A 13,288-nucleotide genomic window follows, 5' to 3' on the forward strand; every position below is an offset into this window, starting at 1 on the left:
TTGTTTAACTATTTTTGATTTTGTTTTTTGTCTTTGAATGTTTTATGATTTCGTCTTGTATGTTTTATGAAAATCTGAATAAAAATTATTGAAAAAAAAAAAAAAAAGATTGTCCCATGCGTCTAGTTTGCCTCTCAGTTCTGGTGGACAGAGCAGCTTTTAGCCTATGCTCTTTCTTAAAGACTCTTTTGTAGGCCAGCGCATTCTGAGGTAATGACTGGTCTCCCCCGCCCGCACACTCCCCCACTAAATGCAGAGCCTACTGATGTAATGCTAGGAATAGATCTGCAAGGGAGCAGTGCAACCAGGAACTTCCAGAAACTAACCAGGTATGTTTTGAATGCGTGTAGAGGTTGAAAATATGGCTACTGTTTTGGTCCCAGAGAGCTTCGACCCCAAATAGTTCACATGCTGTCTTTTACGGTCTTATCCTTATGGATAGGCAGTATGGCAAATTTTAATGGAAAGCAGTAACATTCCAACCTGTCCATTGCCAGGAACGAGACCCTCAAAAATACTATTAGGATAGGTGTATAACTTATATAACCTGTCAAGATGAAGACTTGTACAGTAGCAAAATACTTTGGAATGCTTGCTTAGCTTTCTACTGTGCTGCAGCCATGAAGCCAATCTGCAGTGTTCTCTTAAGGAGTATCTGCTTATTTCTCTAAATCAGCCATTGCCAACCTGGTACCCTTCAGATGATGTTGGGCTGCAACTCCCATTAACAGCATGCTGGCTGGGGTTAATGGGAGTTGTAGTCCAACATCATCTGAAGGGTACCAGGTTGGCGGAGGCCATTTTAAATTACCTGTACACTGGAGCTGAAGCCTGACAAGGTGTGTGTGTGTGATATTTGGGAACTGGGTAGACAATCTGATCTAGATGGAGTTGCACTCACCCTGAAGGAACAGGTGCACACTTTGGGAATGCTCCTGGATTCCAAACTATCACATGAAGCCTAAGTGGCTTCAATGACTAGGACTGCTTATTCTCAGCTCCAACTAGTTTACCAGCTATGGCCGTTCTCAGACCAAGATAGGCTGGCCTGCTATCCATGCTTTGGTAACATCGCATTTGGATTACTGCAATGCACTCTGTGTGGCACTGCCCTTAAAGATGATCCAGAAGCTTCAGCTGGTGCACAATGCTGCATAATGTTAAAGAGCAGTAAACTCTACTTGAATTTATGGATGGAAAGTACTGGAGGAAACAACTGCCAAGAATGAAGTACAATATTTGAAATCTTCCCTCTAGGTTCAGGAGCTATACTACTAAGAACATAAGAATATATTTTTTTTATTGTTCAAAGTTGCATTGTTATTAAGAGCCATTCATATACTGTTATATGTCTATTATTTAACTTTATATTGTACAACACATGGCTGCTATTGTTTTCCATCCCAGTGCAAGCAACAATAAAGAAGGGGAGGATAAAAAAGAAAATCACTACTATTATGGTATTTAACAGGATCTTTTGTAATGGCTTTTGTTCTGGGGATATCGTTTGCTATGATGCCTTTTATGTGATCAGTTCACAGAATCATCCTGCATATGTCTAGGTGCTGTCTTTCCCTGCTCAGATTCTACTAAGCTCGAACAAGCAGGTTGTTTGAATTACTTGAGCATGAGCAATGAGTTTTCCATGGCATCACAAATGTTCAATTTAACATTGGAGCATACTTGCCAAGTTGCAGTTTGTGCTTGGCCCTAGCAATTCACTTATTTACCATGGATATAGTGTATTCCAAGCAGGGTGAAAGGCATTTGGCTATGCCAAGCATGATTGCATGAGTTGCACTACTAAGCAAGCATGGATAGTTTCTATAGTAATATATCCATATATTAAGATGTCCCGTGCAGGCTCTGCTTCATGTTCCGTCATTGTCTGGTGCAGGGTAGTTACTTAGGACAGGAGCTTCTCAGCAGTGACACCAAAACTGTGGAACTCTTTTCTCCATGGTGGTTTGCTCTTGACTTCATCCTGGTTGGCCTTTTGGTATCAGGCAAGGCAATTTTTATTCCAGATAGTGTTGTAGGGTATCTAAATGTTTTTTGTTATTCAATTAATGATAAACTGTTTTAGTTATTTAGTGTTTCTTCTATTATGATATAATCATTATTTTAATGGGCAATATGAATCGTCGTGTTTTCTTAACAGCTTTTAGAGATTTTTAAAGAAAGGAGGGATAGAAACATTTGTACAGGTTTACTCGTCCTCTTGGGGTGATAAAAATGTGTTTGAGATGTGAGGGGGGAATGTGTTTGCTTGGGTGCATAATGATATAAAAGACTACAAAAAAGTGGTAGTTTCTTGTGGTCTAGTCTTTTGTTCTTTGATGAACTGGAACAGAGCTTGTGGGAAAGCAGTTTATAAAACTTATCAAACAAACTTCTATACCAGAGCACATTACAAGGTCAGTACATCAAAAAGATTTAAAAAATGAATTGCAACAAATACAATGTTCTCACATAGCTCTTTCTTTCTTGTGGGTTTGTTTGTTTGTTTTTGAGGGGGAAGGTTGTTACTGCAGAGCTATTTATATATCAATCTTTTAAAATAATTTAATTTTTAAATACATTGAAGCTAAGCTCAAAATCAAGCTGCCATGTGTAAATTCTGTTTATAGTTAATTGCTACTGAAACATGGTGCACTAATTGATCAAATTAATTTTCATAGGTTTTTAAAAGATTTTACTCCCATCTAGTTATCTGTCGCTGTTAGTTTTATGGAAAAAGGAAAGAGTCCAGCTTTTCCTGCTGACTATGATGTAATGCTGATTAGCTAAATTTGGCTTGTTAAGTGAGATTAATGTAGTTTGACAGCACCTTGAGTAAGAAGCAATAATTTCTGTTGATACTAAACAGTTGGTCACTTTCAGTAGAGTTGAGGAATGCTGTCTTTTGTCTTGCACAAGATTTGACCTCTTGGCTGAAATTAGTGTTAAATTTCATTGATTCCAGGAATAAAATAATGTTTGGTATTGGGGATGGAATTGCAAAGCAGGTATTCTGCACATGGGAATGTACAGACTTTTTGTCATTTAAACTACAGGATGGACTATCAAAATGTCATTGGTATTTATGCAAGCGGAGTTAAAGCTTTGACACACTGATGTCTATGAAAACTTTGTTAAAATAGCATGAATTATCTAGTGAAGGCCAAAGGGCTTATTTGCAAATACTCTTTTTTAAAATCAAGAGTGAAAACCAGTTATCCAGTATTGTTTGTTGGTTTTCATAACTAAACTGTTGCATTCCTTATTCTCTCTCCTAATAAATGAAAGGTGTCCAACAACTTCTGGAGGGCTACAATTCCTCATCCCTAGTTTAAGGAATGCGTTAACCATTATGTGCTGTTTTCCAAAGAATATTGGCTTGGGTCCAAAGTGCACTTCAGTTCACTCACAGTAGTGTTACCGGTTTCCCACTCTCCCCAGCTTCATCCCTGCATGCTGCATCACATGGAATACTGTGCACAGTTCTCTGGACCCAAGCCTTTGTGACTGTTGTTAAATCACAACTCCATTGCTCACTCTGTTTTTAGTTTCCATTTATTTTCTTCCACTAAAGCTGCAATCCTATGCATCCCTATTTGGGAGTAAGCACCACTGAAAACAACAAGACTTCCTTCTGAGTAGGTATACATAACTACTCAGTTTAGACTTTTAGTTTAGCTTCCTTTAAACCAAGTTGCATAAATACTGCATTTCTATTTCCCTAGCATGCTTGTTGTCTTTTAAAAGATACAGTTTGCCTTGGATTCCAAATTCTGGTAAATCATAGTTCACTGGAGCAATTCTAGACTCTTGGAGTTGATTGCTTAAATGAAGCTGACTCTGTTCCTCTAAAATGGCACGGTTATGTGACCCTAACTTAACAGCATTTTTATGTTTTAACTAGCAGCAGCAAGGCATACTAATGCTCATTTACTCTTTCCCACCTACCTCCTTTTTATGGAAAATAAACATTTCCCCTTCTGCCATTGCCAAATTATTTAGGAGAAGAGTGTAAATTGAAGCCATTTATCTTGAAATGTGCCATTGCAGCAGACTGTTTATACAAGTGCAAGAAATTGTAACATAGAAATATTTGGTCTGGTCTGTAAGGAAAAGGTTTCTTTTTTCTTTTGTTAATAAACTTTCTACATGTGGAAATTTTGGTATGATACTGAAAGACCATGTATCATGTGAAAAACCAGGAATTAACTTAACACACATCTCTGTGAAGCTGGAACAATGGATTTATTTATTTTAATAAACAGAATGTATGTCTTTCTGCTGCATAGTAGATAAAATTAGCTCTCTTTAAAATTGTTTCAGCTCTTAACTGGCTACAGAACATTCCATGCATATGGGAAAGTTTATTGGTGGCCTGTGAGTTTTTAGAACATGAATCCAGAGTAAGTTATTGTTGGCTGATCCCAGGTTGTAAATATTTGTCTGTCAGTTGGTGGACGAGTGAGTCGGGAGTTAAGTTACACACGCCAGAAGATTGGAGAAGAGGCCATGTTCAATCCCCAACTCATGATTCAGACACCACAAGAGGACTGTGCTAATGTGCTAACAGCAGAAGCAGTCCAACAGCACCTTGATTCTGCACTTCAAGCCAGCAGGGTTCATGTGTATATGTACAACAGGTAAGGTGGGATGGAGATAAAAGGCTATTTTTAAAAATTATTTCCAGAAACTGCTTTGGATGTGAAGTTCTGACAAGCAGATGTGAGAGTGCCATGCTTTCACTTTGTATTCTTCTGTTGTAACCTGTGAAGAAGAAGATATGCAGAGGAGATGCAGAAGCCTTCAGATATGCATTAAGATTGTGTATCTCTCCTGTGCAATTTTCCTTTTAGGCATGTGGGAGTATGATAAGTGGAAACACAGTATACTTGCACATCTGCTTTTCAATATTTACAACCCTATCAGCAACTCATTTTCCTGGAGGGACACTTTGGAGGAAGCAAGAGGAAGTAGGGTAGTGCTTTAAACCCACCCCTTACAGTGGCTGTCTAAATCTGTTAGCCACAGGTGCCTCTTTCTTGGTTCCTATTTAGCATCTCAGTTGGCGGTGGGGGAACAGGATAGGCAGCCCTTTGAGTACTGGATTTAGCCCTGGAATCTCCAGATGTTGACCTTAGCCTACAATGTCTGAAGTCACTCTCAACAAGGTGTTTTAGAAAACAATCATGCATGCCTATGTGATACTCAAATAGAATTGCTATTGATATAAATGAAAACAGAATTTCCTCTTTATGTTCATAAAGTATTTTAAATACTTGTGTGCTTAAAGTTGTTGGGATGCTGATATACATAAATATTGCCTTGTTAAGATCAGTATTGCTAAACAAAGGTTTTAATTAAGGACAATAGCACAGGTTTTGAAATCTCAAGGCATTTACAGTCTGCCATATTTCAAAGTCAAAAACTGTTTTTGATACAGTGTAGATAAATGTGCAGCATAATTTTTGCCTGACACACTAACGGGTTTCAAAGTAGCAAGAAATCCTTTGTATTCACCAGTTGGTAAGATAATGGTCACTCCAAATTACAGTATTCTATGTTTTACTTTCCAAAAGCCTTAAATTGTTGTCTGGTGATCATGAGAGACAGAGGTGCAATCAATTTCATGCCTTCTAAAGTGTAGAGGAAATATATTAATTGAACAGCCAGGTCAAAAGGGATGAGAAGGCCATCCAATCCAACTGCTACTGCCACTATAATCTTTCATGATTTTAGTTCCATACAGGTTAACTAGTATAATTCAAATTGTAGCATACCAGAAGAATGAGAGTGACCACAATATGCATCATGGCAGAAATGTTGCCTGCAAAATAGTGCTCCAAATGAGCCAAGCAGCAAGCTACAAACAAAAGGCAATCCTTACACATTGGGAAAAATCTGTGAACTCAGACACATTCAGCAATTGTGTTCTCAACAATTCTTGCACAATTCAAGTCCTGTTTACAAAGCAGTCCTCTCTGTAACAAACAAAAACAGTTTTGGCTATTGCACAATAGACCCCTTATTCAGGAGTTAAGAGTATGTTTTCCCTATAGGTTACAATTCCCCTAAAAGTGGACCATTTCCATAGATGGCATTGAATAAATACATATTTGTATGTACATAGATGGAAAGTATTGATGTGATTTGCTTTTAATTTTTACAGACAATGGAAATTGGAACACCTATGTCATAAATCAGGGGAACCAATCACAGAAACAGGTTACATGGACAAGGTACAGATAGTCTGTTGTGTTCATGCCACTTCTGCACATTTTCCTCTGTTTATAATTTTGTCTTGAACTCTTTATCATTTCTTAATTATGTGTGTACTTTTTTCCTAACTTTGGCAGATCATAGAACATCTTTACCCTTGTCTAATCATCACACCTTTGGACTGCTTCTGGGAGGGTGCAAAGTTACAGTCAGGGACTGCATATCTACCGTAAGTAGTGTTTGTTGTTTTCTACAGTTTGAACCAGTTTGGATTATATGGCAGAACTTCATGTTATTCTTGTTTGCTTTGATGCTACAATAGCAATAAAATATTAGAAGTTGCAGATATGCATGTGTGGCATTTGTTTTTATATTTGACAAAGTTTTTCTCTCAATAATGGATGTGTAATCACAAGGCAAACAGCCTGTTCAGAAATTTGTGAGTCTTTCCATCTCCATGAATGTAGCTATATGAGGGATGTGATATCAGACCTAGCACATCCCTAGGTACAGCTGCAGCAATTTCATGTAAGAGAAGCTGCACATTCTTTTTAGTTGCTACATCCATGTGCATTGCGACCAAGAAATTATGCTGGGTCAGATGTTGCTTGCTGTGTGCATGGAGCCACTGTCTCAGTGGGAATGGTTGAGCCACTCCACATGGACCAGCTTATAAATAATATCTGAACGTGCTCTATGTTTAATTTGCAACCTTGGGTCTAATGGAAAATTAGTATTGACACTGATGTGATCAAATTTTAAACTTTATTGAGAGTTGTTTTTCCACAATCATTTTTAAGATTTGTATGTTCTATGTCTTGAGGTGCATGCAATGGAAGGGAAATCACAGTCTCCTAGTTCATGTCCTGAGTTTTGTGGTTTTTACGCTCAGATGATATTTGTAGTCACATTTCAGCTTTTCACACATTTTTGCACAAGTCTGTTCTGAAAGACAATAAGCTTGAAAACAACCACTATACTCTTTCTTCCCATGCATGCAAAAGAAAATTGAAAATAAGAGAGACAGCCTTGTCTTTTTAGGGCAAAGTCAGATACTTTTTAAGTGTTGTTGAAATGATTTCAGAACATATTCCTGCCCAGAAAACAAAAGCCTCTGAATACAGTGAATATGTATCTGTTTTCAAGCTACTTCCATTACACTTTAGAATGCCTGCCCTGGCTTTACCCTTATGTGCTGGCAGCAATGATTATTTTGAGGGAAATAAGCTTTGCTTCCTTATGTTTTTAATTCAAAAGTAGAATAGCACTAATGGCCTAACAATTGTCTTTGGATGAAAGTATGTGAATTGTTGCCTTGAATTAAAAATAATAATCTCAAGAAGAAACTAATCATTTGTTTATCCAATTGTTCAGTGACACAAGGTATCTCTTTTGGGAGATTGTTATATGTAGCATAATGTGTCCATCAAAGAGTTAATTTTAATCGGTTTAGACATTTTTGGTTAATTATGCAAGACTTAGCTTTTGTGTTATTGTCTTCTCCCTGGTTTGCACGTCTCTGTAAAAGCAATTTGCAATGGCCATCTCTTAACCTTCAGTGTAGAGGGTTTTATATATATATATGGGGGGATAAGGGGGTAGTGTTTTCTGGCTGAAAGAGTTTGAATAATGACTTAAGCCTGGTTAAGCAGATACAGTAGTTTGAACTACAAAATAAGGCAGCCAAAAGCCTTTAAAGTCTGTCAACATCACAAAATCAAAAGTGGAGATGGAGAAAGTAGAAAGACAGTTATGATGGTGGCGGCAGCTAGTGCTAAGGCATTTGTCAGTTGATTGCTAAGTTGACAGAGTTTGAAGGAATGCAGTGCTATTCAGAAGTATTAAAAAAAATAGAATCTTACTGATTATATGTGAAGCATATGTTTTAAAAACAACCAATTCCTAATGTGATATGAAACTTTCTCCTTTTTAAAAAAGAAGAGATAAAAAGTAATAAAGATATGAGTAATCCAATTTAAAAATAGATGAGACATTACATTGCTTGTCCATTTATTTATTTATTTGTTTATTTATTTATTTGTTTGTTTGTTTATTTATTTATTTATTTCATTAAACTTATAGACCGCCCCATAGCCGAAGCTCTCTGGGCGGTTCACAAGAACAAGAACAACATTAGAAATACATAAACATATACAATATAAAACACAATTTAAAAATACGAAATATTAAGAATTAAAACACTTCCAATAAATGCAACATACTTAAAATAATTAAAATAATTAAAATAATTAAAATAATTAAAATGCCTGGGCGAAGAGAAAAGTTTTAACCTGGCGCCGAAAAGATAGTAACGTTGGCGCCAGGCGTATCTCCTCTGGGAGGGTGTTCCACAATTCGGGGGCCACCACTGAAAAAGCCCTTTTTCGTGTTGCTGCCCTCCGAGCTTCCCTATGAGTAGGCACTTGCACAGCTGTACCAAATATGACATGGAGTCAATGTGAAGTATAAGTTAGGTATTCAAGAATATTGGCCAACCCCAATGTCTATAATTCCCCAGCTAACTACAAAAGGAATCCCTGCAATTCTATAAATTGTGTCTAGGCAATATTTGTTACCTCCCAATTCAGACATTACAATTGTACATACAAACTTTTTTGAGCTGAGTGGGAATATTGACACAAACAGAAAATTAATATCTGAAACCTAGCCTTAAGATACAACTTCTCAACAGCCTTCTCTAAACAGGGGCTAATAAACAACTGAAATCACACGCAGCCCAGTTTAAAACAGGCATACTCAGAAGTTCTGTTCAGTTTAATGGACTTTGTTTCCATGTTAGTATGTTTAGAATTAACTTAGGCTGGATTATGTCTAGTTTGTTTGGACTTTGGATGTTTATGAGGAAGGATGAGAGGAGCAGAAATGTGTATTGTCTGAATGTGAGTCAGTGTGAAGGTTGTTGATGCCTTTTTTATCATTCTGTTCCTATTTTGTTTTTACAGAGGGAAACCCCATTTGCAGTGGACCAACTTTGACCCCTTAGAATTCTTAGAAGAGTTAAAGAAAATAAACTCGCAAGTAGATACCTGGGAAGAAATGCTAAATAAGGCAGAAGTTGGACATGGGTATATGGATCGACCGTGCCTGAATCCTGAAGATCCTGACTGTCCTGTCACAGCACCCAACAAAAATTCAACTAAAGTAAGTTAGTTTATTTTTTGTTGGCTAACTCAGGAAATTGTGGAATGACTGAACCCTACAATCCCCAAGGTTATTCTCAACAATATTTTTCAGTTTAACTATCCTGAAAATCAATTTTTAAATGTATATGTGGGCAACGTGTTGCTTACAGCTCTTGTTAGAAATCTGCTAATAACAGTTCTCATATTGTTTTTGTTTTAAATAGAGTAAGTTTCTATCCCTCATGATTACTGAGATAAGTTGATAATGTGATGGGGAGGGAACCTGAAGATTCAAAAACATGTAAGCAAATGAAGATACAATAAACAAAAGAGAAAATGGGTTCCAGGCATGATACTTTTGAGCTCTTTGGAGAGTGGTAAAAATGGCTGGCAGAGCCACCTGGCCAGAACAATCTTGTCCAGTCTTGTTCAAAGAAAGTTTTATTTAAGAACTTCTTTCAGCTTTGTATACCGGACCATGGCTCCACAACATTTTGATCTGGCAATCATATTGGAATTTCCATTGTACGCATTTGTTTTTGGATTGTGGACCATTTTCTGTTGTCCATCCATCTTCATTTGCTTGTTTCTCCAGGCATCACATGGGTATGTGTTATGCTTTTCAGATTTTCTAATGTGGGCATGACGGAAGTAGAGGGGGTGATAATAGGTGAATGACTTAGGTCCCAAATATCTGAAAGACCATCTCCTTCCCTACAGACCCTCTCAGGTGTTACGAGCAGCAGAGGGGGCCCTTTGGGTAGTTCCACTACCCTTGGAAGTTCAGGGGGTGGTGGTCCAGGAGAAGGCATTCTCTGTGACATCCCCTAAGCTGTGGAACTTTTTCTCCACTGAGGTGCATCTGGCACCTTCATTGTACAACTTTTGGTGAATTCTGAAGATGCTCCTGTTTACCCTAGTCCTTGACACCTGAGAGAGATATTTTTAGGGCCCACCCTGGTTTTCATGATGTTGTTTAGGTTGTTTTAACTGTTTTAATTATATGTTTTGAAATTGTTGTAACCCACCCTGGGACCTCTGGGTAAGGGGTGCGTAATAAATTCTAATCATCACCATCTTCATCATTTTGGGAAAGGAATGGACCAGTTCTATATGAGTAGCCTCCTGACAGAGTTGATTTTGCCATTTTTTCTAGTGACATGCAGTACTGTGTCCCCAGTTTTGTTTGTTCCCTTCTGTAGAATAAGGGATTTTAGGATATCAGTGTGACTAGATTTGCAAAACCACCATGCCAGTTCACCACCTATGTCTATCAAGTGCTAACTGCAGATGCCATATGAAATGGTTATTGCTGTTCATGTTCCTTCGTTCATGTGAATTGGTTCTATAACATGATGTATAATAGAGGATGCTTTTGATTTACAGTACAAGTGGCAATTTTTAAATTTCTGTGTGTGTATATGTATGAACAGAGAAAAGCAGAGGGAAGAATTTGCTTTTCTCATTATTTAATGAAAGAAACAAATTTACAATCATTCATTGTATGGTTTAAGAATAATTGCCTTGCACTTGATTACCATCAATTATTCTGGTTGTGGAACCAACTTTGTTTCATGGCTTTGGTAGCTTGGATTTAGAGTGCCCCTTGTGTAAAGAGAAGTCACGTTCACTCGCACTAGGGTAGGTTTAATTGATTCCTACCCTTTCCTACTGCAGCCACCTGTGCCACATTGCACACCATTCCAGAAATTTACCCCAATCCCTACACGTACTTTAGGAAAGGGGCATCAGGAGCAGCAGAAGGAAGGGAACGGAAAAGAATACCTAGAGTAATAGAGGCATAGAGTCTGATACTGGAAGCTGTACTGAACACCATGAATTGTAGAATGATTTTTCTTTACTGTAGTCACTAAGCTTCAACGCAAAATTAGGCCTTCTCTTGCTTTCCAACCTCCATATCTTGTTTGGTCTGCAGTCTTGGGACAGGAGCAATTTAGTTCTGTATCAGAGGTCCATGCTCCATGGAAGACAAGAGGAATGTGACCTTATAGATTGCTTGACTCCCTAGGCATATGAATATAAGCATTAAGAACTATGATTATATTTGGTTCCTTGGGAAATGATGAATGTTCTGATGGTTTGGTCATCTTGCCCACCTTTTATGGAAGCTTCCAGGGAAACCAAGTATGCAACATTTTTTGGTTGGCTGCCCCTAGTTGCTGCTCACACTGATGCATTTGCACCCAAATAAACAACATTTATACTAAAGAGCAAAGGTCTGTTGTTGTTCATCTTTCTAGGGATTCAAAGCACTAGAAGACCTGTTCTACTTCACTGAGTCAGTTGGCCAATCCAAATCCAGTCCAATTGACCATTAATTATAAAAATTCAACAGGAATTTTGTGTGAATTAAAGAATAGGGGGATCAGGCTTTACATTTGTATGGCAAAGATAATTTTTGGTGTTATTCTGAAAGGGATATTAGAATGGGTATTCCAGATGGTATGGCAACTGTGTTTTCAAGGTGTGTTTTTGTGCTTCTCCCACCAGTAGCTATATTTAGCTTGATAACAGATAGTTATTAAATCTTGATGTTTATTAGAAGCCTAAGACCCAGTCTGTCTGTCAGTACATCTCCACATAAGTTAATAATGACTCAGATATGCTTATAAAGTGCCTTCCATAATTGTTTCCTTCTCATACAATTTTAAAAGGCAATATTTTTAGAGGGAGTGTATTCATGTCTACTCTGAAGTAAGTCCCATTGAGTTCAATGGGGCTTACTCCCTGGTAAGTGGGTATAGGCTTGCATCCGCAAAACAAATTGTATGACTGCTTTAGCAATCGCAGTGATACATTTTCCAGCAATGTTTTTTCCCCTCATACACGTTTAAAATGCTTGAGTTCTTGAAATCTATTTAGTTTATCTTCTACCCTTTCTATTTATAAGAAATTAAATAAAAAATTAAGAAAGTCATACATAGATTTCTAGGGGAAAAACTTCAACAGTTTTGTTACATATCTGTAAAATAAGCATTTGGCCTACGACCTGGGAGACCAGGGTTCGAATCCCCACACAGCCATGAAGCTCACTGGGTGACGTTGGGCCAGTCACTGCCTCTCAGCCTCAGAGGAAGGCAATGGTAACCTCCCCCGAATACTGCTTACCATGAAAACCCTATTCATAGGGTCGCCATAAGTTGGGAACGACTTGAAGACAGTCCTTGTTCAGCTGAAATATTTAAACTGTTATATAGCGAGGAAAAGTGTAAAACAGTATAATAGACATATTCCTTTTAAGGATGGAATTGCAATTTTTTGTTCCAAAGCATTATATTCTAAAGGGTATAATAAGATCTAAAACTTGCACAAATTGGGACATTACAGCTGGGATTTTCTCAGTTAATCTATATATGAACTTTTAGGGTGGGTATTTGGCTTCCAAGCCGGAAAGGATACCTAGGACTTTCTTCTCTAAAGGATTTCCTTGTTAGTTTTCTGTTGCTTCTTAGGCTGTTTGGTAGGAAAAGAGAGTCTGTTCCTAAATAACCAAAATCTGTCCTAGAACAAACGGGGAGGGCAGGTTGTGATTTGACAGTTTATTTTATTTATAAGATTTATATCCCCCCCATCACATGTGATCACAGCAAACATTATAAACAAATATAACAAATGCTGTTTAAAAGCACAATCAATAAAACATTACAGTCCTTCAATCTGAATATACTACTTTTGAAAGGCCTTTAATTGGTCCTGAAAAATGTACAAGGTAGGAGCCAGCTGAAGTTTGGAAGGGAAAGTATTCCATAGCCAGGGTACTACTACCAAGGCGGATTTTGAAAATTATACATATGATTTACTTAGCACCCCCCCACACCTGATCCCCTTCAGAGCTTGCTGCAGGATTTCTGTGTACTAGCAAATGTGCCTTTCTAGAACCCCCAAATTCGTGTCAATGGGCCTGTTTA

The 13,288-nt window shown here is 37.7% G+C and overlaps 1 protein-coding gene across 4 annotated transcripts in view; it reads left to right on the forward strand.

The window, feature by feature from the left end:
• The window catches only part of PTCH1 (patched 1), a 138,931-nt gene that overhangs the window by 51,117 nt on the left and 74,526 nt on the right, over window positions 1-13,288 (forward strand). For all 4 annotated transcript variants that reach the window (XM_061626467.1, XM_061626474.1, XM_061626477.1 and 1 more), the window contains 4 exons: window positions 4,451-4,640; window positions 6,167-6,236; window positions 6,354-6,445; window positions 9,180-9,378. In XM_061626467.1, the coding sequence (XP_061482451.1) occupies window positions 4,451-4,640; window positions 6,167-6,236; window positions 6,354-6,445; window positions 9,180-9,378 (551 nt within the window). The remainder of the gene's footprint in view (window positions 1-4,450; window positions 4,641-6,166; window positions 6,237-6,353; window positions 6,446-9,179; window positions 9,379-13,288) is intronic.

Source organism: Rhineura floridana, chromosome 1 (genome assembly GCF_030035675.1).
Source record: "Rhineura floridana isolate rRhiFlo1 chromosome 1, rRhiFlo1.hap2, whole genome shotgun sequence".
Classification (NCBI taxonomy): Eukaryota; Metazoa; Chordata; class Lepidosauria; order Squamata; family Rhineuridae; genus Rhineura; species Rhineura floridana.